General features: G+C 40.3%; 1 protein-coding gene across 3 annotated transcripts in view; it reads right to left on the bottom strand.

Moving 5' to 3' along the window:
• Positions 1 to 14466: 14466 nt before the first annotated feature.
• snrnp200 (small nuclear ribonucleoprotein 200 (U5)) overlaps positions 14467 to 24602 on the bottom strand; it is a 77219-nt gene continuing 67083 nt past the window's right edge. For all 3 annotated transcript variants that reach the window (XM_036578598.1, XM_036578599.1, XM_036578600.1), the window contains exons 32-46: positions 24155 to 24382; positions 23819 to 24010; positions 22538 to 22716; positions 22147 to 22298; positions 21898 to 22006; positions 21668 to 21776; positions 21395 to 21584; positions 20713 to 20877; positions 19468 to 19589; positions 19247 to 19390; positions 18908 to 19084; positions 18663 to 18823; positions 15376 to 15457; positions 15143 to 15235; positions 14467 to 14978 (exon numbers count right to left, since the gene is read on the bottom strand). In XM_036578598.1, the coding sequence (XP_036434491.1) occupies positions 14829 to 14978; positions 15143 to 15235; positions 15376 to 15457; positions 18663 to 18823; positions 18908 to 19084; positions 19247 to 19390; positions 19468 to 19589; positions 20713 to 20877; positions 21395 to 21584; positions 21668 to 21776; positions 21898 to 22006; positions 22147 to 22298; positions 22538 to 22716; positions 23819 to 24010; positions 24155 to 24382 (2253 nt within the window). In that variant the 3' untranslated portion in view covers positions 14467 to 14828. The remainder of the gene's footprint in view (positions 14979 to 15142; positions 15236 to 15375; positions 15458 to 18662; positions 18824 to 18907; positions 19085 to 19246; positions 19391 to 19467; positions 19590 to 20712; positions 20878 to 21394; positions 21585 to 21667; positions 21777 to 21897; positions 22007 to 22146; positions 22299 to 22537; positions 22717 to 23818; positions 24011 to 24154; positions 24383 to 24602) is intronic.

Here is a 24602-nt window from a genome sequence, read left to right as displayed (position 1 = left end):
CCGACGGCGGCTGCAATAGGCTCGCCGTCTCCACACCTGCCGCCGGCATTCTCCCTCCATTATTAAAGTTGCTACATTGGTGCCGAAACCCGGGCAGAGGAGGCCAACACACCGAGGAAGTCTCCGCGGCAAAAGAAGAGGTAATCAAGACCCTCGTCCATCTGCACCTGGCCGGCTGGCGGGAGCAGCAGGCTGTCTTCCAGGATGCTGAAAAGCACTGGAAGCAGCTTGAGGAGCAGCAGGTGACAACTCGTCAAATGGTCAGGAGCCTGCTGGCAGAGCGGCAACCCTCGGTGTGCGGGGGGGGGCAGGGGCCCATCCTCTCACCACCCCTCAAGTCTCCAGTCCCAGCTCCAAGGAGGACTGGAGCCCTTCTTCCCCCTCCCCTTCCTGCTCCGAAGGCGCTCGGAGATCACCTTCTCTCGCCTCCCAAACCGGCTCCGAGAGCACTCGGAGCACACCTCCTTTTCCCTCCCGTCCCCGCTCCGAGAGAGCTCGGAGCTCACGTCCTGTTCCCTCCCTTCACTGCCGCCGAAGAAGTCGCGGAGGCCCCGCCTGCCGCCGTCGGGGCCCAGGGGGCGGACGCACGCCACACTGATGCAATAGGCGTTTATCACGCACGGAGGAGGGGTCAAGTTCCGGGGGAGGTTATGTGTAAACTTATTTCCGGTTTCCGCGCAGGTCCGCTACGAATATGGCTGCATTTCATTATTCGTCATCTTTGGCTGAACTCTCATGCTTTAGGCAGGACAATGTGGTCAGAATTGTGGAAGAGCTAAGTTATCGAGCACCAAACGTGCAAAACTCGATAAGGGATATAAATTATTTTTTGAGCAGTTTATTTTTGATTATGAAGGTAAATCATTAACTGATTCCCAGTGTTGTAGTTAGCTAGCTAACGTTACCTTACTTAATGATAGGTAATGTAATGTTAGGCTTACGTAATGTTAGATAGTTTCAGCATTCTTCAGATTTAGAGATCTTCTATTTAAGAAGTAAATAAACAATGTCTAATGAATTATTGTGTTAAATTATATCCTTATCAGTGTCCAATGTTGTAGATAGGGAGACATAAGAAGTTCGAAAGAGTTGAACCAGTTCATTGTTACAACATTGCATTTCACAAACCCATTTTAATTTACGCAATTAGATTTACTGTTTTATAAGCTAATTCACTATTAGGTTTATATGTATCACATATAGCCACACATCTTTTCAGTAACCACCGGCTATCACCTGGGTCACAGAACTTCTTTGATGCCAGTCTCGAGGGTCTCATACACAAGCCATGATTTCGGTAAAACCCACGCAGACATGCGGAGAACATGAAAACTCAAAACATATGGCTGTTCAAATGTAGTACAAGCTAAACGAAAATAAATAAAAGTGTAGAAATTAAAATGGGAGCTGACTACAGTGGTTGTTTTTGAAATCTTAGGGGTATATTTTAATAACAGCATTTCACACACAACGTAAGTAATGGTTGCCTCATATAGATTTCACACACACACACACACACATATATATATATATATATATATATATATATATATATAAGTTGACTCTGGGTAGCTTAATCACAAAATATGAGTAGATCTGCTCAATGAACGATATGGTGAGCCATTTGTAATTGCCAAGGCCTTCCGAGACAAATTATACGCCTGGCCAAAGATTGGCTTCAGGGATAGTGTGGAGTTAAGGAAATTTGTGGACTTTTTGCACAGTTGCGAATCTGCCATTACTCACAATGAGAGTCTAAACATTCTTGATGATGGCATTGAAAATCAGAAACTCAGTGCCAAACTGCCTGACTGGTTAAATTTCAGATGGAACCGAAGAGCCACACAGTACCAGTTTCATAACTGTTTCATAACTTTGCTAACAATGGAACCCAGTATTGTTTGCAACCCAATAACATCTCATCATGCAGTTCGGCAAAGTGAGCCTGATAAGGCAAAGATGAACAAAAACAGAAATGTTAGTGCCAAGACCGTCACAACCAACACCAGCGAATGTGTGTGTTTTGTAAGAAATTCGGACACAGCTGTCGTAAATTCATTAAGGTGACACAGTCACTGAGTCAAATTCATTCAGAGTGAGAAATTGTGCTTTGGCTGTTTAAAACCAGGCCATCAATCCAAGAGCTGTAGTAACCAAAGGGTCTCAAAACGTCACCCTACACTCTTGCAGGAAGAACACCCAAAGGGAGAACAAAAACTAGAGAAATTAACAAGGGAAAACAAAAAAGGAGCCACAGGCAGCACAATTACAAGATGTCACAAAGGATGCTACATCCAGTAGAGTTGTGCAACATGGCAACCGCACCCAGACTTTAGCTATTATTCCCGTCTATGCCTCAACACCAAAACCCCCAGGCAAAGAATTTCTAGCTTACGCTCTACTAGATGCACAAACTGACACTTCCTTCATCCTTGATGAAGTAGCAGATGTTCTTGATACAAACACAGAACAAGTAAAGCTGAAACTATCTACAATGGCATCAAAGGCAACAATTGTATCCTGTAAAAGACTCAAAGACCTGCAAATAAGAGGGTTTTTCTCATTTAAGAAGATCACAGTGCCAACAGTGTACACTTGTGAATTCATCCCTGCTAATCAGACACACATCCCTACTCTGTCAAGGTATGGCCTCATTTAAAGCATCTTGCAGAGCACATTGTTCCACAGAAGGAATGTGAAATCGGGTTGTTGATTGGGTACAATTGCCCACAAGCTCTTATGCCTAGAGAAGTTGTATGTGGTGAGGGAAACCAGCCCTTTGCACAGAAACATGATTTAGGTTGGAGCATAGTAAGCTATGGGGACCTGTGTGAATACTGGGGTGATGCAAGAGACACCTGAACCTCGACCATTAGTCAAGCTCAAGAGTGAGGGTCACTATGTTTGCAAGACTCAGATCAAAGGAATCACTCCAACTGATGTAATGACACTGCTAGAATTCGATTTCAGTGAAAGAGCTGGAGAGGAAACAACTGTCTATCAAGACAATCTCCTCTTCCTGACTAAACTGAAGAAGGGAATCAAACATAAACAAGATGGGCATTATGAAATGCCTTTGTCTTTCAAACATGATAGACCAAATTTTCCTGATAATAAGGCATGTGCTGTTCAGCGTCTAAGATGCTTGGAACGAAAGCTCAAAAAAGACCAGCAGTATTACCTAGACTATGTGCGATTCATGAAAGACATTATTGCTTGTGGTGATGCAGAGCAAGTCCCAGTAGAAGAACTTGACAATCAACCAGCCTGGTATATTGCCCATCATGGGGTATACCACCCTCAAAAGCCTGGTAAAATATGCACAGTCTTTGACTGCTCAGCAAAATTAATCAGTTCCATGAAGAAGAAAACCTGAAGACCAGGAATACCTGAGATTCTTATAGTGGGATCTCCACCATCAACTTTTCGAATGAAGGTCCATTTGTTTGGGGCAGCCTCCTCACCAGGCTGTGCCAATTTTGGTTTTAAACATCTACTCACCGAAGGTCACAATCAGTTTAGTTAAAACACTGTTCGATTCATCCAAAGGAATTTTTATGTTGATGATGGACTTGTGAGTGTAACATCTAAAGCTGAGACTATTCAGCTTGTGAAAGAAGCCAGAGAGATTTGCAGCAAAGGCAAGCTAAGGCTACACAAGTTAATTCCAACAGCAAGATGGTATTGAAATCAATTCCAAAGGAAGAGTGTGCTGAAAGTATCCAAGTTCTGGATATGGTATTAGGGCAGTCACTCATGGAAAGAGCACGCGGTGTGCAGTGGTGCATTGCCTCTGATGATTTTCAGTTCAGAATCACTGTCAAGAAACACCCAGTAACCAGACGTGGAGTGCTATTCACAGTAGCTTCCATCTATGACCCTCTTGGGTTTGTAGCAATGTTTGTCCTTGTGGGAAAGCAAATTCTACAACAAATGTGCTGAGACAAGGTGGGCTGGGATGAGACACTATCAGAAGAACTCAGACCACGGTGGAAATCATGGCTATGAGACCTTCCAAACTTGTCCAGTGTGAAGATCAAGAGATGCTATATTCCACCAGCCAACAACTTTAGCAATGTCGAGCAGTACGAGCTCCACCACTTCTCAGATGCTAGCGTCACAAGTTATGGGGAGTGCACCTATCTCAGAGCAGTCAACACCGATAACAATGTCCATTGCTCGCTAGTCATGGGAAATTCTCTTGTTGCCCCCCAACCAAAGTGACCATGATACCGTGGCTTGAATTGTCTGCAGCAGTGACAGCAGCAAGAACAAGTGACATGCTCAGGAATGAGCTTGAAATAGATGGTCTTCAAGAATATTTTTGGATGGACTCAAAGGTTGTCCTTAGATACATCAATAATGATGCCATCCAGTGTGTTTGTGGCGAACAGAATCCAAAGGTGGTTTAGTCCACCACAGATTCCAAGCAGTGGCATTTTGTAAACTCTGAAGATAATCCTACTGATCACGCTTCGAGAGGTCTCGATCACGCTTCGAGAGGTCCATTCTACCAAAGGCAAATCATGTCTTCTTTACTTATCAAGTATTACCATGAAAGGGTGCACCATCAGGGAAGAGCTATAACTGTAAGTGAATCGCCATCTAATGGAATATGGATCATAGGATGTAGTAGTATGGTCGCCTCTCACATTTACAAGTGCACAACATCCAGAAAGTATAGAGGGAACACACAGGCTGAGTCGCCATTGTTGCTGATGAGGCCCACCACCATTGTATCATCCACAAACTTAATAATGTGGTTCGAGTTGGACTTGGCACAACAGTCATGAGTCATCAGAGTGAACATTAGAGGGCTCAGCACACAGCCCTGGGGAACTCCAGTGTTCACGATGATGGTTTTAGAGATATTTCTTCCAACTCGTACTGTCTGGGGTCTGTCTGTGAAGAAGTCTAGTAACCAGTTGCACAGTGGGGTGTCGATGCCTAATGGGCTGAGTTTCCTTACCAAGTGCATGGGGATGACTGTATTGAAGGTGGAGCTGAAGTCAATGAGGAGCATCCGCACATGTGTTCTAATAGCAATAATTGATTAATCTGCCAAAAGATTGGCCAGTTCCTCACTTAGAATCTTTCTTTACAGGGTTATGGCTATTGTAAATAGCAGACCGTTGACAACTGACAAGCCTAAAACCCCTAACACCTAACCACATCCTCACATTGAAGTCTAGCATAATATCACCCCCTCCTGGTCAGTTTTTGAACCAAGATTTATATTTATGCAAAAGATGGCACCTGGTTCAGTTCTTGGCAAATGATTTTTGGATAAGGTGGAAAAAGGACCTTAACCTTCAACAAATATAAATATGGCATAAGAATAGAAAAAATGCAAAGGTTGATGACATTGTCATCCTTCAAGAACACAATTCACCAGGGTTGGGATAGCTACTGAAAAATGAGTAGTTAACTACTTTGTAGCTACTTTCCCAAAAGTTGTAGCTATCTACAATTTAGCTACTTTTCCAGAAAAAAAGTAGTGGCTACTTTTTAGCTACTTTTTGAAAAGTAGTGCACTACTTTTTAGCTACTTTCAAAGCACGATTGTCAGGATGTTTGTGAATCTCCACCTGACACACCAAACAAGCCCAACTGACAGTGTGAACAAGACACTGCATTTTATATGACAGAAAAAAACATACAATTAAAAAGCAGCAAATACACAAAAAGATCACCAAAAAGTAAGTTTAAGTGTAACCAACAATCCAAATTCCAACAGAAACAGATCAAATATCCAACAAAAATTTAGACTAAGTAAAGGCAAAGTCAATCATTCCAGGTTTTTCCTAACAGAAATCAACAAAAATAACCAAATACAGACCAAACGATTTTGTGCAAAGCATTGCCAACTGTTGAAATAAAACTGCTCCAATTTAAACATTTCAGCAAGATATTTACAGACATGACATTCAGAGTCCTTTTTTAAACTTCAGCAACACTATAGCCTCAAAACTCTCATCAGTGACCTTGACTCTGTTTGGGGTGAGAATCAGGCCTGTAAAATCTCCACTGCTGCAGAGCTGTCGCAGCTCCACAGCAGAACTAGATTTTTAGGTAAAATAACATCATCCTCCTTTGCTGTAATATCGTTATAACACACAGTTCTAAGACTCTCAGTTTGTGTCCTCGTACGTTAAATCTGCAACATCTCGAGAAGCTGGAGAAGTTGACTTGCAGATTAAACGTCTCGAGATGTTGCAGATTAAACTGCTAATTAGTGACTCAACCTTAGATGACAAAGGGAAACGCACTCCCAAGCGAGTTTAAATGTCACATTTTAGCCTAAAAGTACTGTTGCATTAAAACAACAGAGCAGAAGCGAGTTTCAGTGTTCTTATTCATACATTTCAAGACATTGGGTTCATTCCCTCTTGGTTGTGTGCAGCCAGCAAGGTATGTTTGTTTAATTTAGTTGTGTTTTGTTTTCTATCGTGTACATTTGTAATAATGATTTCGATGTGGTTTGTAAAATTCATAACTTTACGTTTGTACCGTACATTTTATTTATTAAATACAGTTTGATGGTGGAAAGAAAGTGAAGTGGCAGCAGTGGTGATGATGTCGACATATATGACTGATGCCATTGGTGAAGTTAATAAACCACCAGTAACTGAGAACTACAGCGTCGCCGTTTCACTGAGGGAGTGAAACGTTGCTGTAAGCTTCTACCTCGTGATGAGCGAGTTTAGCTGAAAAAATGTGCAAGGGAATCAATCAAGTGCTAATTAGAGCTCGAAAAAGATGCATCCTGCACTGAAGTGGAATGCATGGTTATCGTTCACGCAACCCTTGATTGAGCCAAGTTGCCTGATATCTTTATTTTACAGATATAAACAACACATCTTTCAATGTATGTTTATTAAATTTCAATTTTGCCATCCTTCCATGTATTGTAAAAATGATCATAGAGAAATAAATATGTGCAGAGGGGGTGTACTCCTTACTCTGATGATGCAGGGCAGCATAAATATAAAAACATTTTCCAGTCTCACAATTGGCTCTGCCGCATGTTGTAGAAGCTTCGTACGCAAAGGATAATGGGAGATTGAGACAAGAAAGGACTGGTTAAAAACTATACTACTATACTAAATAGCCCAGGTCGCTATACAGAACAGAGTGTGTGGGTGTTTTTAAATTGTAGGCGTGTTTCAATCGCCCAGTGTAGTGGATGTAAAACCTTCAGAAAGTAATGAGTCATTAATCAGGAACAAATAAAGAAGTTATATATTAATAACCATAAGATTAAATTAATAATGCATGTACTAATAAACAAGGGTAATAAATGTTTCTTCAGCATCTGAATTTAACACTTATTGATGTGTTAATTGAGCACACAAAAATAATGTTCACATTGACGTACTGCTAGAAACTGTTAGTTTCATCCTATTCATGCAATTTACGATTACCTATGTCATACTGCACTGTCATACTGTTACAACATAAAGGTAAACTGTTGTTTTTATTTAGTGTATTTACTGAAAATTGCCATTTGATTTAATTAAAACAGTGACTTATTTTAATATATGCCACCGTTATTAAGAAATATACCACGTTAATAAAAATAAAAATACCATAGCCAAAAGTATGTGGACACGCCTCCTGATTATTGAATTCAGGTGTTTCAGCCACACCCACTTCTAAAAGGTGGATAAAATCAAGCACATAACCATGCAATCTCTATAGATAAGCAGTGTAGCAGAATTGGTAATACGGAACAGTAATGTTAATGCTACAGTGTACTTCCAACTTTGTGGCAACAGTTTGGGAAAGGTCTTTTCCTGTTTCAGTATGACTATGCCTCTGAGCACAAAAAGAGCTCCCTTAGGACATAGTTTGATGAGTTTGGTGTGTAGGAACTCCAGTGGCAGAGCCCTGACCTTAAACCTTTAGCATGCTAGGATGAACTACAACATTAGTTGTGTGTCCAACATCAGTGTCTGATCTTCTAAATGCTGTTTTGACAGAATGGACACAAATTCCCACAGACATTCTTCAAAATGTTGAGGAAAGCCTTTCCAGAAGAGTGGAGGCTTTTACAGCTATTAATCTCTATGTTTTTGGAATGGGATGTCCAACAAGCTCATATTGGCACGATGTACAGATGACCACATATTTTTGGCCACATAATGTATAAGCATCAAGTGAAAACACTACATATTACAGATAGAGAAAGTTTTGATAGCCTTTTTGTTATTTGAGTAATATAGTATTTGGAGGCCAACATACAGACTGAGAAAAAAGGCACTTGTTATTTGGGGCGGACAGAAAGATGGAAAGAAAGGGGGGTGGGGGTTGTCCACAAACATATATTCCTGTTACAGTATAAAATTAACAAACTGTCGGTGAAATTTGCATTCACATTTTACAACCCCAGTTCCAAAGAAGTTGGGACACTGTGTAAAATGTAAATAAATGTAAATAAAAACAATGAGATTTGCAAATCACATAGACCCATATTTTATTCACAACAGAACATAGAACACATCAGATGTTGAAAGTGACACATTTTACCATTTCATGAAAAACATGAACTCTTTTATAACTTGATGGCAGCAACGCATCTTAAAAAAGTTGGGACAGGGCCATGTCTACCATTGTGTAGCATCCGTGGACAACTGGGCCTCGTTTTGGGAACAGCCAGCGCTCTTCCGGAGGGACGGCCTCCACCCCAGTCGCCTGGGATCCATAGTTCTCTCACGGAACATCGAGAGGGCCATCCGCTGACTCCAGAGCGAAGGCCACGTAAGTAGCGGCAAAGATAGAAACGCTACAGCTCATTATGATAGTGCTACTGCTGAAGATTATGCGATTGCTAGCTTTTATACTGTAAATAGGGTAACAAATGCTCATTCTATAAATATAAATGCTCATAGGTTTCTCCCAATAGAGACTGTGTCTGTTCCCCGAATAAAACAAAGCATCAAAAAGCCTCGAAAAGTTTGCTTCAGTAACTTGATTAATATCAGACCAGTTATACCAGTTTGCAGTGACAGCACCTTTGGTCTAAAACTAGGACTGCTTAATATAAGATCCCTTACTCCTAAAGCTGTCGTTGTTAATGAAATTATTACCGATCACAGCTTTGATGCTCTGTGCCTCACAGAAACGTGGATTAGACCCGATGACTTCTTTAGTCTAAACGAAGCCACACCCCCAGGCTACAGCTATGCACATAGCCCTCGTTTAAGCGGCCGACGTGGAGGTATAGCAACCATCCATACTAAAGCTTTAGGCGTGAGGCAGAAAGTAGGCTATACATTCTCTTCTTTTGAAGTTCTTTTTCTTAATATAAGTGATCAAGGAACACATAAAAATTCCTTTACACTAATTACAGTCTACAGGCCACCAGGGCCGTATTCTCAGTTCTTACAGGAATTCTCTGAGTTTCTATCAAGTCTAATAACGCTTTCAAATAAAATAATAGTTGTCGGAGATTTTAATATCCATTTAGACAATCCCCAAGATGCACTAAGCAAGGCATTTATATCTATCATAGACTCCATAGGTTTCACCCAAATCATAAAGGGGCCCACACACTACCACAACCACACTCTAGACTTAATACTGACTTTTGGTGTAAACATAGATAACTTAGCCATTCTCCCCCAGAGCACAGCAGTCTCTGACCATTACTTAATCTCTTACGAAATTCACTTTAGTGGTAATGTGCGTTCATCACCATGTTATTGTGTCAAGCGGACGATAACTCCCTCCACAGCTGGTGGCTTTATTAGAAACCTTCCTAAATTATCAGCCGCTCTCATCTGTCCATCTAATCCTACTGAGCTAGATGCTATGACCAAGCTCTTAGAGAATAGTTTTCGATCTACTCTAGATAGTGTGGCCCCATTAAAAAGTAAAATAGTAAGGCAGAAAAAACTCGCCCCCTGGTATAATGACAACACTCGGGCTTTAAAACAGAACGCCAGACAACTTGAGCGTAAATGGCGCCTGACTAAGCTAGAAGTGTTCCAGTCCGCCTGGAAGGAGAGCCTTACAGACTATAGACAAGCACTTGCTACAGCACGCTCAGCTTATCTCTCCTCTCTCATAGAAAACAATAAGAATAATCCTAGATTACTTTTCAGCACAATCTCTAAACTAACAGAGAACAAAACAGTTAGTGAACCCCAGATGCCATCAGCCTATAGCAGCAACGATTTTATGAATTTCTTTAGTCAGAAAATTCAGAATACGCAATTAAACTCTAGAAACCTGCTTCCCCATAATGCCAGCCTCAACCTTGAAAATATTATAATTCCTGCAGAGAGGCTGGAATCGTTTACCTTACTCCAAGAAAATGAACTATTTAAAATAGTCTCTTCCGCGAAATCATCTACCTGTATTCTAGATCCGATTCCTACAGGTTTACTCAAGGAAATTCTGCCAGAAATAACCAAGCCTATTCTGTCAATAATAAACTCTTCTCTTAGCCTTGGGTACATCCCAAAATCTCTTAAACTAGCAGTAATTAGACCGCTGATTAAGAAAGCTAACCTCGATCCATGCGAACTTTCAAATTATAGACCCATCTCGAATCTCTCCTTTATATCTAAGATCTTGGAAAAAGTTGTAGCAAAACAGTTAAGCTCCTTTTTACATAGGAATCAAATACATGAAAAATTCCAATCTGGTTTTAGGCCACATCATAGTACAGAAACAGCACTAGTAAAAATTGTAAATGATCTATTATTATTTTCTGACCAAGATCATGTGTCCTTGTTAGTCCTCCTCGATCTTAGTGCGGCATTTGACACAATAGACCACACTATCTTACTAGACAGACTAGAAAACCTTGTAGGGGTAACAGGAACAGCTCTTTCCTGGTTCCGGTCCTACCTCACTGATCGGTATCAGTTTGTTAATATAAACGGTGAATCATCTGTTCTCACAAAAGTAAAATATGGTGTTCTACAAGGCTCTGTTTTAGGACCTGTATTATTCACTTTATATATGCTACCACTGGGCACCATTATCAGTAGACACGGCATAAACTTCCACTGCTATGCCGATGACACTCAGTTATATTTAGCAAGCGACCCAGATGATAGAATTAAACTTAGCAAGATTGAAGACTGTATACAAGACATAAAGGACTGGATGTCGAGTAACTTTCTCCTTCTAAACTCAGATAAAACAGAGGTTCTGCTTCTTGGTCCAAAAGCAGCTAGAAACAAACTGTCTAATTTAACACTTAAACTTAACAATTTCTCAGTTGCATCAAGCTCATATGTAAAAAACCTTGGTGTCATTATAGACCCTCATCTGTCCTTCGACACACATATAACTAATATTACTAGAACAGCCTTCCTGCATCTTCGCAATATTGCTAAATTGAGAAATGCATTATCTCTACAGGATGCAGAAAAGTTAGTTCATGCATTTATTACTTCAAGGCTAGATTACTGTAATGCCCTGCTGGCTGGATGTCCCAGCAAAAGCATTAACAAGCTTCAGCTAGTCCAGAACGCTGCAGCCAGAGTTCTTACTAGAACCAGAAAGTTTGACCATATCAGCCTTACACTGGTTGCCAGTAAAATTTCGGATTGATTATAAAATTCTCTTGCTGACTTATAAAGCACTAAACGGACTCGCCCCGCTGTACCTGAGTGAACTTCTCTCTCACTATGAACCATCCCGCCTACTTAGATCACAAGGTGCTGGCTTACTATTAGTACCCAGAATTAATAAAGTTACGTCAGGGGGGAGAGCTTTCTCATACAAAGCCCCCCAGCTTTGGAATAGTCTTCCTGTTAATGTTCGGGACTCAGACACAGCCTCAGTCTTTAAGTCTAGGCTAAAAACCTACTTGTATATTCAAGCCTTTGGTAATTAGTTTTCCCTGTTAGTTCTATACCTGCCAGAGTCTCTGCTAACACTGTAATTTGTGATCGGTCACCCATTACAGAACTAACTCTGTGTGTTTTCCTCTCTGTGTGTTTTCCTTTCTTTTCTTCGCCGAGTTGAACAGCTGCCCATCCTGTGCGTTCTGATGCTGCTGCCTTTTCTGCCTCGATCGGGTGCCACTGCTCGCCAGCCCTCTGGACCGGGTTACCAACATTGAGCCTCCTGCTGTACAACGCTGTGCAAACCTCACCCTCACAACCTGACCCCACTGATACTACTGCTGTTGCTGCATGAACTATTCAAAATTATTCACTCGAACCAATCAATCATTCAAACTAATTCAAATTAATCAATCACCCATTGACTGTGTTTTTCCTCTCTTTCTTTTGCCGAGTTGAACAGCTGCCCATCCTGCTGCTGATGCTGCTGCCTCTGCTGCCTTGATCGGGTGCCACTGCTCACCGTGCAAACCTCACCCTCACAACCTGACCCCACTGATGCTGCTGCTTCTGCTGCATGAATTGAACTATTCAAATTAATTGTTTCCTTCACGTTTTACCCTGTTTTTTGTACTATAATACTTTATACTAACAATGTTTACTATCCGGTGTCGACCAGAGGAGGATGGGTTCCCCTTCTGAGTCCTGGTTCCTCTCAAGGTTTCTTCCTGTTTCTCTTAGGGAGTTTTTCCTTGCCACTGTCGCCACTGGCTTGCTCATGGGGGCTCGGACCCGGACTTCTTTTTGTAATGCTCATTTCCTTGTAAAGCTGCTTTGTGACAACACCTGTTGTAAAAAGCGCTATATAAATAAACTTTACTTACTTACTTACTTACATCCCCTCTTCTTTTAAAAGCCTGTAAACATCTGGGAAGTGAGGAGACCAGTTGCTGGAGTTTTGGGAGAGGAATGTTGTCCCATTCTTGTCGGATTCTAGCTGCTCAATAGTCCTGTGTGTACTTTGCTGGATTTTTTGTTTCATGATGCACCACATGTTTCCTATTGGTGAAAGGTCTAGACTACAGGCAGGTCAGTTCAGCACCCGGACTCTTCTTTTGCAAAGCCATGATGTTGTGGTGGATGTTAATGTAGTTTAGCATTGTCTTGCTGAAATATGCAAGGCCTTCTTTGAAAAAAGACACTGTCCGGATGGCAGCATATGTTGCCAAAACCTGTATATTTCGTTCAGCATTAATGGTGCCTTCACAGATGTGCAAGTTACCCATGCAATGTGCACTAATGCTCCCCCATACCATCATGGATGCTGGCTTTTGAACTGTGTGCTAATAACAAGCTGGGAGGTCTTTAGCGTGGAGGATGCAGTGTCCACGATTTCCAAAAAGAATTTCAAATTTTGATTCATTGGACCACAGGACATTTTTCCACTTTGCCTCAGTCCATCTTAAATGAGCTTGGGCCCAGAGAAGTTGGCAGCGTTTCTAGATACGGTTTATATCTAATTTCTTCTTTGCATGATACAGCTGTAACTTGTGTTTGTGGATTGCACGGTGAACTGTGTTTACAGACAATGATTTCTGGAAGTGTTCCTGAGCCCATGCAGTGATTTCCAGTACAGAATCATGCCTGTTTTTAATGCAGTGCCATCTGAGGGCCCGATGATCCCGAGCATCCAATATTGACCATCGGCATTGTCCCTTGTGTACAGGGATTTCTTCAGATTCTCTGAATCTTTTGATATAATGTACTGTAGACGGTGTGATATCCAAAGTCTTTGCAATATTATGTTGAGTAACTTTTTTTCTGCAATTGTTTCACTATTTTTAGATGCAGTTTTTTTGCAGACTGGTGAACCTCTGCCCATCTTTGCTTCTGAGACGCTGCCTCTCTAAAATGCTCTTTTTATACTCAGTCATGTGAGTTAGTTGCAAATTACTCCTTCAGCTGTTTTTTTTATTAGTACCACTTACTTTTCCAGCCTTTTGTTGCCCCTGTCCCAACTTTTTTGAGATGCATTGTCACCTAAATGACAAGTTCTAAATGAGTTAGTTTTTCATGAAATGGTAAAATGTCTCCCTGTCAACATCTGATGTGTGTTCTATGTTCTATTGTGAATAAAATATCGGTCCATGAGATTTGCAAATTATTGCATTGTTTTTATTTACATTTTACACACTGTCCCAACTTTTTTGGAATTGGGGTTGTACAATGTCATTTGACCATACATATCTTTGATGAATACTGTTCTACAAATTAGTCCAAAATTGAGCCTACTGAACAGCACTCACTGTGTAGGCTACATTGTTGTCTACGGCCCTGTCCCAAATGGTTTTGTTGGCTTGATGTGAAGAAAACTTATGTTCAAGTTATGTGACATTAAATGTGTAATTGCACTGTATTTGCTGTCAAAAACATCTCCACAATGGTTTCCTCAACAAAGTTTGTGCTAAAGCCATAAAGTTTTACAAAAAGCGCTAAAACATTTTTCCACATAAAATACCTTGGATGGAATCCTGCCTATTATGCGTGCGCTAAAAATACACTTTAAAAATAATAAAATAAAATGCTCTTTTACTATATCTCTGGCACAGAACACTTCTCCTGGTCAAGGATATGCATTGCTGCACAAGTAGCAAAAGTATGGTATCTTTAAAGCAGTAAATCCTTTTATTGAAATTCATGTGTACCAAAAAATTAATCCACTTTTTCATCTCTCTTTTCAGAAGCATTTTAATAACACAAAAACATACACTACAAAACACTAGTAATGCAGATGAAAAAGCAATCAACATGTAAAACATGTACTGTTCATCTAGCAAACCAACTTGAATTTATGATTATGAATACTTACACAATTTACCAAGAATGACTACTACCAGGCAATACAAGTTTTACAACATTAAAATAATAAAAAAAAGTAAATCCTACTTCCTCATCAGTAAGCAGGGTTCATCACAGTTCCAGAATTTCATAACATTACCAACATCATTCTGGTCTCAGATCAGATCAGTCTGAGTCAGTGTCTCTGTCACTGTCAGCCTCCTTCACATCCACACTGAACTTGTACTCCTGGTCACAGCCCATGTAAGCATCACTCATGAAATACAGTGTATAGTTATGGACTCCAACAACAGGGGCCACAAAGTCCAGTTTCACCTGATCGAGACAAAGAGAGGTGAAAATGCTACACACATTAAATCTTAGACTTTTGAGTCTGTGTACACTGTTTATTAAAAACAAACAAAAAACAATTTTAAGAAAATTATATAAACAATGCTTAGAGTACTGAATTCACAGGTACAGCAAAAGCCTTAACTAACCTTGGCCTTCTGCTGCAGAGTCAACCTCTTAATGGAGATGAGACTGTTAGATTTCGGGTCTCCAATTACAACCCACCAACCTTCTTCACGTTTCTGCACAAACAATACAAAACTTACAATTTTAAAATATATTAAAATTATTCCCAAAGAAAACTATAGGGTAAATGTGTAATGCAGCAGTCAAGACATACTACTGCTGACTGTTCTGTAAAGGCAATGTGTATTTTACCGACCTGGGGAAAGAGTGGAGCAATGACAGGTCCTGTAACCTCTTCCTCTCTCTCTAACTGCACCTGGACCAGAACTGGACTGCCACTGCAAATACAAGACATTTTATTTACAATTTATTTAGACATCAATACATTGACTTGAACACTCATTTTCATGTTGGGTGTGTAACAGCCTTCACAAACTGAATGGTATGGGGCGTCATACAGGTTTTAGGTGACAAACATCCAGTCACATACACTTATACCACATGTACAAGAAAGACGGTCACTCTCAAAAAGCATTTTACAAGCAAGCTTACTTCACTGACACACCAAAATAAGATAAGGTAATAGTGGAAACAGCAAAAGTGTTTCCCTCTACTGCCACTTACCATTCTGAAGACCATTACCATGTAAATTACCATGCTGCAAAGTAACAATGAAATGGTGACTAGATGTGGAATTTGATTGCTTTATAGTCCTAACCCAGGGATGGGGGAGTAGCTAAGTAGCGCGCTACTTTTTGTAGTTTATTACTATTTGTAGCTAATAGCTGTAGCCGCTACAGTTTTATGCAATGTAGCGCCTACAAATTTTCATGTAGCTATAGCAATAATTTTCGCTACAATTTCGCTGCAGGCTTCAGGCAATCCACGCAAAATTTGAACCAAAGAGCACGGTCGTTAACTGGGCTTGTGGTGCAATCCTGACTGAGCCGCGGACAGTTCGAGCAAACAGTCACGCGCTGATCACCCCTTACAGGCTTAGCTCAGGGGTCGGCAACCGAAGCATTTCATAAACGTTTTACCATCTTGGATGTAAGTAAGTCTCAGTGTGTGCTAATGTGCTAGTATAGGCTAAAAAACATAATATAAACGAAAACGCAGACTTACTTTGCTCTGCTTTAAGCTTTAGGTCTGCTGTAACCACTTCTCTCGCACATCAGCCAGGAAACCTTAAAATGTAAAATGTCTCTGAACGTTCGACTTTTTCCGAGGCTGAAGTCAGATATTCATTTACCAGCTTCTTGTTCGAATTGTCCTGTTTCACCTTAAAAATGGTGCATGAGGCGCCAGACCTGCGCCATTTAAGGTGGAATGGGAGATTTCGAACGAGAAGCTGACTTCACGACTTAGTGTTTGACAGTTTCTCGTTGCAGATTAAACGTATCCGGAAACCAGTTTGAGTGATTATGAATGCAAATAAGTCCATTCGTCTCCAAATTACTTAGGTTCGTATTAAATCTGAGGACAGAATATTATGCCTCATTTTTTATATGAAATTTGATTTGCTCTCTCTCTGAATTATAGCCAATCAAAATCTGCCAAGCTCTGTGTTATTTTCTCAACCCTCCAATCACTGCTTAAGCGCCTGTGACGTTCGTAACTAGCGTTAGGACTCCGAGCTCCTCAGAAGTATCTCAAGGTTTTATGAGATTCAAAAAGCGGTGAAACTACACAGCGAGCAGGGAGAGGTTCTCAGCTGACTTAAGTACAGCTGTGGCTAGGCCATACACTGAACTGCCTGCTCTGTTTGTCTTTGTACGAGACGCTACACAGCCCAGAGAACCAGAGTAACTTTGACTTCTTGAGATGTTCAGGTATGCAGCACACAAGCTATAAGTTAACACAACATGGCTATGGCAAAAATGTAGCTAGCTGAGAGTTTATGAGCACAATTAACACATTAAAAAATGTAAAATGAAAACCCTATATTTCAATTTTTTTTTTGCTTGGACTGCTCATAATATTGCTAGCCAAATCAGCATGCTTTAGTCTAGCTCCAGTCGCTGCTCAGTTTAGGCTTTAGGCTCCATAGTAGGCTATATTAGAGATTAGATGCGAAATTAAAGTTAGATTGTGTTACCTACTCATAACATACTACAAGCAACATGAAAGTTCACTGTTAACCAGCATATTGAAGGTATAGTATCATGTAGCAAACATTAAGAAATCAGCAGGTACATTAGACTATATTTTGTCTCATTAACTATAAGTATAGCCACCTTTCCCTCTAAGCTGGGCTTTGGTACAGACAGCCTTTTAATAACATCTGTTAAATGTGTGCTTTTACAATAATCAGTGAGTAAAGAGATGCAAAAGAGACAAGCAAAGATAGAGAGGTAAATACAACAATCAATTTGAAACTATCGCCTGATTTAATGTAGATTTAATGTATTCTTTTAGCTGAAAATAAACAAATAAATAGTTAAATGATTAATTAAACTTAAACAGGGCAACTGAAGTCAAATAAGTTTATGGAACATTAATAGCAGTTTATGGAAGAACGGAGGGATGAAGAAGGAACAAATGAAAGAAAAAGGTGCATAACAATTATAAATGGGTAAAAAGGAGCAGTGATTAAATAAAAAGCCAAAGGAGAAACTTATTGTTGCTGTAATACTCATATTTGGTAGTTATTTTAATCACAATCAGATGTGAGTAACATTTTGGGCAAAATGGACCTCACAAAAATTCTGATCCTAGTTACGACCCTGTTAGCAGTTATATGTTAACTCCAGCATTTTAAGACCATTTGTTGTTAAAACTGTGTTAGACCGATCAGCAGAGCTGATTGTTATTTTACCTAAAAATCTAGTTCTGCTGGGGAGCCGTAACAGGGCAGTAAAAGAGCCGCGTGTTGCCGACCACTGCCTTAGCTAAAGTGGAAAAAACATTTTCGTAATAGACTATTACTAATAGTACTCTGCAGAGCCAGGGTCACTGATAAAAATGTTGAGGCTGAAGTGTTGCTGAAGTTTAACAAAGGACTCTGAATGTCATGTCTGTAAATATCTTGCTGAAATGTTTAAATTGGAGCAGTTTTATTTCAGCAATTGACAACGCACAAAACTGTTTTGTTTGTATTTGTTTTTTTTTGTTGATTTTTGTTAGGAAAAACCTGGAATGATTGACTTTGCCTTTACTTAGTCTAAATTTTTGTTGGATATCACGCCTTTGGTTGTGTAAATTTGATTGTTGGTTACACTTAAACTTACTTTTTCATGATCTTTTTGTATATTTACAGCTTTTCAATTGTATGTTTTTTTCTGGCACAAGATTAAATGCAGTGTCTTGTTCACATTGTCAGTTAGGCTTGTTTGGTGTGTCAGGGGGAGATACACAAACATTGACAATCGCGCTTTGAAAGTAGCTAAAAAGTAGTGCACTACTTTTCAAAAAGTAGCTAAATATTAGCCACTACTTTTTCTGGAAAAGTAGCTAAATTGTAGCTAGCTACACATTTTGAGAAAGTAGCAACAAAGTAGCTAACTACAAATTTTTCAGTAGCTATCCAAACCCTGTCCTTACCTTTTGATGTCATCTTTATCAGCTACTTCGTAGGACAGCTCAATGTTGGGGTAGCGGTTACAGAAACGTGCCACATCAGCCATCTGAACATCCGACAGTTGCAGAAGAGTGGTGCGGTCCTCATCCTCCATTTCCATAATGTCAAAGATACTCTCCACACCCTACACAGAGAAAAAAGCAAAGACATTAGCAAATCTGCACATATTAAAACCCCCACTGCCCCAAAACACACAGCTGTTTCTTACCTTCTCAGAGCAGCGTCTGATGTGCTCTGAAGTGAAGTGCGGTAGCTGTTTGAGATACGAGTCTTTGGACCACATGGCCTGAGTCACCATCTGAGCCAGCTCCATAGCAGCCAGTGCAGGACTCAGCCAGCCATTACTAGAGAGCACATCCACGCATGCTTGAATGAGACGCACAGCCTTTATGGACACAAAAACAAAGAACACAGGAAGGTCACATTAATATTAGATATCAATATGAATAATTTTCCTCTTCACTGTACTACGTGGAGGTAAAAAAGGTACCAACATAAATACAGAAAGTGCTGATACATGACTTCAATGGTTTCATGTCTTGCTCACCTTGCTGAGGATTTCTTCAGTGTCAGACTGAAGCTCAGCACTGAGCTGCATACGAGACAGATGGGCCTGCAACAGCAGGTTGGTCTTCACATGGGGGTCATTAAACTTTGGGCTGTTCAGCTTGTGAGGCACTTTCTGGGCCAGCTACAAAACAGAATCAATATGTTCAATACTTAAGACTGGCGTTCACTACTTGAAAGAGTTTGAACTATGTAACGGACCTGACGGAGCAGGGTGTCTTCATGGTGTCTGATAGGAATGTTTTTGTACTCTGCTGCATTGGAGATGATCTCGATCAAGCCACGGATCTTAGTCTTGGCATTCAGAGACATGCTAAACAATTCTAAAGAAAACAGATAATAAGTTTCAAAGACATTAAATATACACCTCCAAAAATGTTTCCAGATTTCCAAAAACATAGGTAATGAAGCAGAGATTGTGGATGTAGCACACAGTAAACACATGTTTACATCATTTACCATCATTTATCTTTTACATAGGAAATGCCAATTCTCCCCTTTATTTTTTGCCTACTTCAAAAGAGAAAAAACCTTACTAATTTATTTTACGTTTACTCACTCACTTTTTGGGATTTAGTGAAAGTTCTTCATTTATTTCTTCAGTTTGCTAATTTCTTCCACACCCGCAGCATAACAGAGCCACCAGGAGCCTCCCTACTGTAACAGCACTGCATTTAGGTCTGTACTTTGGTGTCCACATGCACTCACCCTCTTGTGGAGAATATGGTAAAGGATGACTCCTCTAACCATATTACTTTTTTCCAGATCTTTGTAGACCAGCACATTTCACCACAAAATGTTCTTCTCATAGACCTAATTGCAGAGGTCACTTTAGTCATTCTTCCTACTGAAACTGTCCAGTCTTTGTGATTGAAGCCTGAAGCTCCTGAAATCCAAGCCCTAATATTGAACCCTATTTCAAAGCCATTTAGAGCTTTTGCTCTGGCCATCTCAATCCAAAATTGAAGTCAACTCTGCTTGCTTAGCATTGTTATACATGCCACAAAGCAGAGAAGGATGTACCTGCTTAATTGTATCATGCAGTACACCTATCTGAAAGCAACTACGCTTATAGCCTCTCGCTCTTATGGAATTTTTCCTTGCCACTGTCACCTTTGGGTTGCTCATCGGGGCTAGAATCTGGATTTCATGTAAAGCTGCTGTCCATCTTTCTAAAGTTATGTGACTGTGTCTAGATTTAAACTTGGGTTTTTTTTTAATAGATGAAATACCTTAAAGAACTGGCTTGTAATACACCCACTCACATTTTTAGCAGGCTAAAAATTTTCCACAAGGGTGTGCCATTGATGCTGAACAGCAGTGCTCTGTATCAGTGACACCATGCCCTTTTAACCACTACATTCCTTGTCAAGATGGTGTGTAGGCTGGTGTGGATGCATCTCAATGGCTACATATTAAACAGACATATAATACATGTTTTCTTACCAATGGTGGTATAGTTAATATAGTAGTATGCTGCAATCATGCCCAGGTTGAGAGGAGCCACATCCATCTCGTCCTCTATGCTGATGCACTTGGACTGCTCCAGATCCTGCAGTGTGTTCTCCACTAGTTCCGACAAGTGGTCTGACAGATGCCGGTGAGACATGCCTGCCACAAAAAAAGGGGGGATGGAGGACATGACAAAGTAAACGTCCAAGCAGCTTCACAGCTGTGTTGTAGTGTCACTCAAGCAGCCAAATACCACCAGTCCATGCTGCCTTAAAGCCGCAGTGTACAGTCACTTAAGCAGCTGTCCCAGGCAGGCACACATTTGTGATGTAGCGTCATTCATATGGCCAGCCTAACAGCCACATAATTGTGATGTGGCAGCACTTAAGCAGCTGGTGTGTGTCCAGGCAGCCTCACAGCTGTGATGTAGCAACGCTTAAGCAGCAAACCCAAGCCAAGCCTCTGAAGCATGAGGTAAAGTTACTTTTGGCCACTACCTCAGTCAATACAAAGGCAAACTAATCAGCAGGGAAACATCAAAACAAACACTAACAATATAAAACAACTGAAACCGATGTAAAGCAACAGCCATATTGCACCAGCGTACTTACACCATAACACACACACAAATTCTTTCTGTACTAAACTTTTCCATGATTGCATAGCATTGTCTCACCCTGCAAGTTGTAGTAGTTGGGGTTCTGGGTCATACGTCGGTAAAGGAAGGTCCATGTCAGATAGTCCACGGCATCCTGCTTATTCTCCACTGTCTTGGTGACAATCTCAGCATTAAAGTGGTCATGAAGACAGTGGTCCAGATGAGATTCAACTGGCAGAGGCTCATAAAGGAATTTCTTAAAGAAGTCCTTATGAAGTGGAAAGGTGAGAAAAGGTTAGAAATTATGTAGAAACTGAAAGAAAGGTTTAAAGCTTGACAACTTGGGTTTACCTTTTTGGATCCTTGGCACATAATGACACAGCGCCCCTCGTCATCCTGTAGGGGGCGATTAGCCTTCCCCACCATCTGGAGCACATCGTAGATTGGGTAGTCCACATAACTTGGGAAGAGAGAGTAAGATAACACTACATTTGATAATTGATAAATCAATAACTGAGCAAATTTATCATGGTTGCTGATAAGGTTACATAAAGAGAACATTTTTATGCAGAAATACGCACGCATGAATTTTGCCATTGTAATACTGTGTGTCCATGACAATCACCAAGTGGGCAGAGATGTTCGTTCCCCAGCAAAGGGAGCGGGATGCCACCACAACCTGAATGGCACCTTAAATACATAACCAGTTGTTTTTGCAAATTAAACAAATAAACTTAACTTACTCATGTTAATCCACTCAATTCAAGCAATATTATATTATGGATTTTGACCAATATTCTTATTTTGTGGACAACAAAATCAATTCTTACCAGAGTTAAAGAGCTGCTCAACAATCTTGCGTTCGGTGGTTGAGAGGCCCTCATGCAAATAGCCCACACCATTAGAAAGGGTCTCCTTTAATGTTACATCAGACAGTTTCTCCAGAAATGGGGCCAGGTCCTTCTCAGAGCAGTGCAGGAACCTACAGGGGAATAAGGGAAACCAGTGAGAGTACTGAGGACACAAAGGTTCTGAATGTCCAGTAGAAATGTTTTAGGTTAAATTATCAGAACTGGCTCTATGAACATCTCTGGCTATTAATTTTTGAGTTTTTGGGGTGGGGGAGAAGGTGCAGTTGTGTTTGAACACTGATGTGTTTACTAGACATAGAGTCTGAGCAGCAAAATTTTGCTAACGCAAACATTGGCTAGCTCACTGTACCTCTGAGGGACCACATCAGCAGCGCAGAATGTAAGGATGTCGATGGCAGTGAGGCGAGTTTGTCGGCGAGAGGGCACAAACACCAAGGCTGGTTTGGATGGAGAGTGTTTCATAATAGCATGATACACAGGTTTAGCCATAGACAAAAGACGGGTCTGTGTGTGACTCACGTTGAAACCCTGAGAAACGGGCAGGCAAGGAAAGGAGAGTGAAGGGAGGGAGGAAAGACAGGCAAAAAATAAATAAATAACTTTAAAACAGAAAAAATATCTTCCCAATAATTTGGCTATGATTAGCTGACAAGTTTAAAAATAATCAAGGGAATTTGGGGGTTGTTTAGTTTAGCAGGCTAATGATTCACTGCAAGCAAGAGCATGTGTGTAACTGAAAAGCAGAAAATAAAGAAAACAATGCCACATCTGTTCAACTTTGTTTCAAATATTCAAAAGCTACAGCTTCTATAAATCACTCTTAAAACAAGTGTGCAAAGTGAATGTACACTGCTTCTAGTTTAGTACTAGGGAAAATTGGATAAGATTTCTGCATTAACACAGCTTGGCTGTGACATCTAAAAGGCATTAAACTGAATTTGCTAATACTTGCAGCTACCCTGATTAAACATTTTTTAAAGTCTCCTTCTGGTTTCTCTCAAAAGTCTCGTTTACAGTAAGAAACAGAGCCTGACAGACATCTTAATCTTCATTTTACATTTCTTTATTTGTATTGATATTAAATTTATTAATATATTTTATCTAAATAAAGTCTATGTACTTTATCTTTTTACATTCAAAGTATTTCTAATCTTTAAAAGACTCTGCAGAGTTTTTTTTAGTAACTTGATTAGAGAAAATAATCAACTACACAATTACAGGTTTTCCTAATAGAATACACACTACTTAGATGTTACTTTACACCAATAATGGACCTCACTTTTTACTGAAAAGATCTACACATTAAAACCTAACAATCCAGTCAGAATCAAAGACATGTTTGTCTGATTTGTGCTGCTTGCACTGAGAACTGTAGAATATTGCAAAAAAGAGAACATTACCACAAACTGTACTGAATCAGTGAGGATGTGTTTACAGTTGTGAAAAGTATAGAATTTTGAAATTTTAAGGGACAGTTTATTTGGTGTATTGGTTTAATCATTATATCTAAAGAAAAACTAAAAACTGATAGTGAGAAATAAAAGAGGATATATAATAGGAATCCTTTTTCAAGGTTCAGAGTACACTTGACATCAAGCACCTCCAATGTCATGTGTCTGAGGCTCTTTACCTGGATGTGGAGCTCCAATGGCACAGGCCTGACATTGGGGTGGAAGTTGAAGGTAGCTGTGGTGTTGCAACCCAGCCAGTGGGCTACATCTTTAGCATTGGACAGAGAGGAACTGAGTGCCACAATGCGGATGGGCCTTTCAATCTGAGAGGAGATGTACCTCATTCTGGAGCAGATCACTTCCAGCACAGGCTAGGACACGCAGAGCAAAGGAGAAGAGTCAGGTTTACAATGTCTGTTTTCTTGCCAAAATAATCCATGGGGGTGGGGTGGTTGGTGAGGGAGAAGTGTTACATCAAATCTAACCAAAATACTTCAACCTGTCAACAGCCTTACCCCGTTCTCTCCCCCTATTAAATGAGTTTCGTCCACAATAAAGAGGCTGACGTTCTGGACATTCTTCCTCTGTTTCCATCGGCGAGACAGGATATCCCACTTGTCTGGGGTGCTGATGATGATGTCTCCTTTTCCCAACAGCTTCAGGTCAGTGCTGGTCTCTCCAGTGAGTATGACCACTTTCTTATTCAGAACATCCTGGAACTTCTGGTGCCAATCCACAAACACCTACACAAACAGAAAGTAATGGGTAACAACTAGCACAAGTGTATGTAAGCATTTCATTCCACCATGTGTCAGCTGTCAAAAAGGCTGCATTTGTCAATTTTTGTCAAGTTGACATAACACCTGTCAAGTGACAGATTTTTGCTGACATTAAATTGTGTCAACATTTTCTGGGATAAAACTTTTCTCTTAGCCTTGGCTAAAATCAGCAGTAATTAAACCT

Source organism: Colossoma macropomum, unplaced genomic scaffold (genome assembly GCF_904425465.1).
Source record: "Colossoma macropomum unplaced genomic scaffold, Colossoma_macropomum, whole genome shotgun sequence".
NCBI classification, from domain to species: domain Eukaryota; kingdom Metazoa; phylum Chordata; class Actinopteri; order Characiformes; family Serrasalmidae; genus Colossoma; species Colossoma macropomum.
Note: the sequence above shows the minus strand (reverse complement) of the source record. Positions and strands in the feature narration are given on the sequence as shown.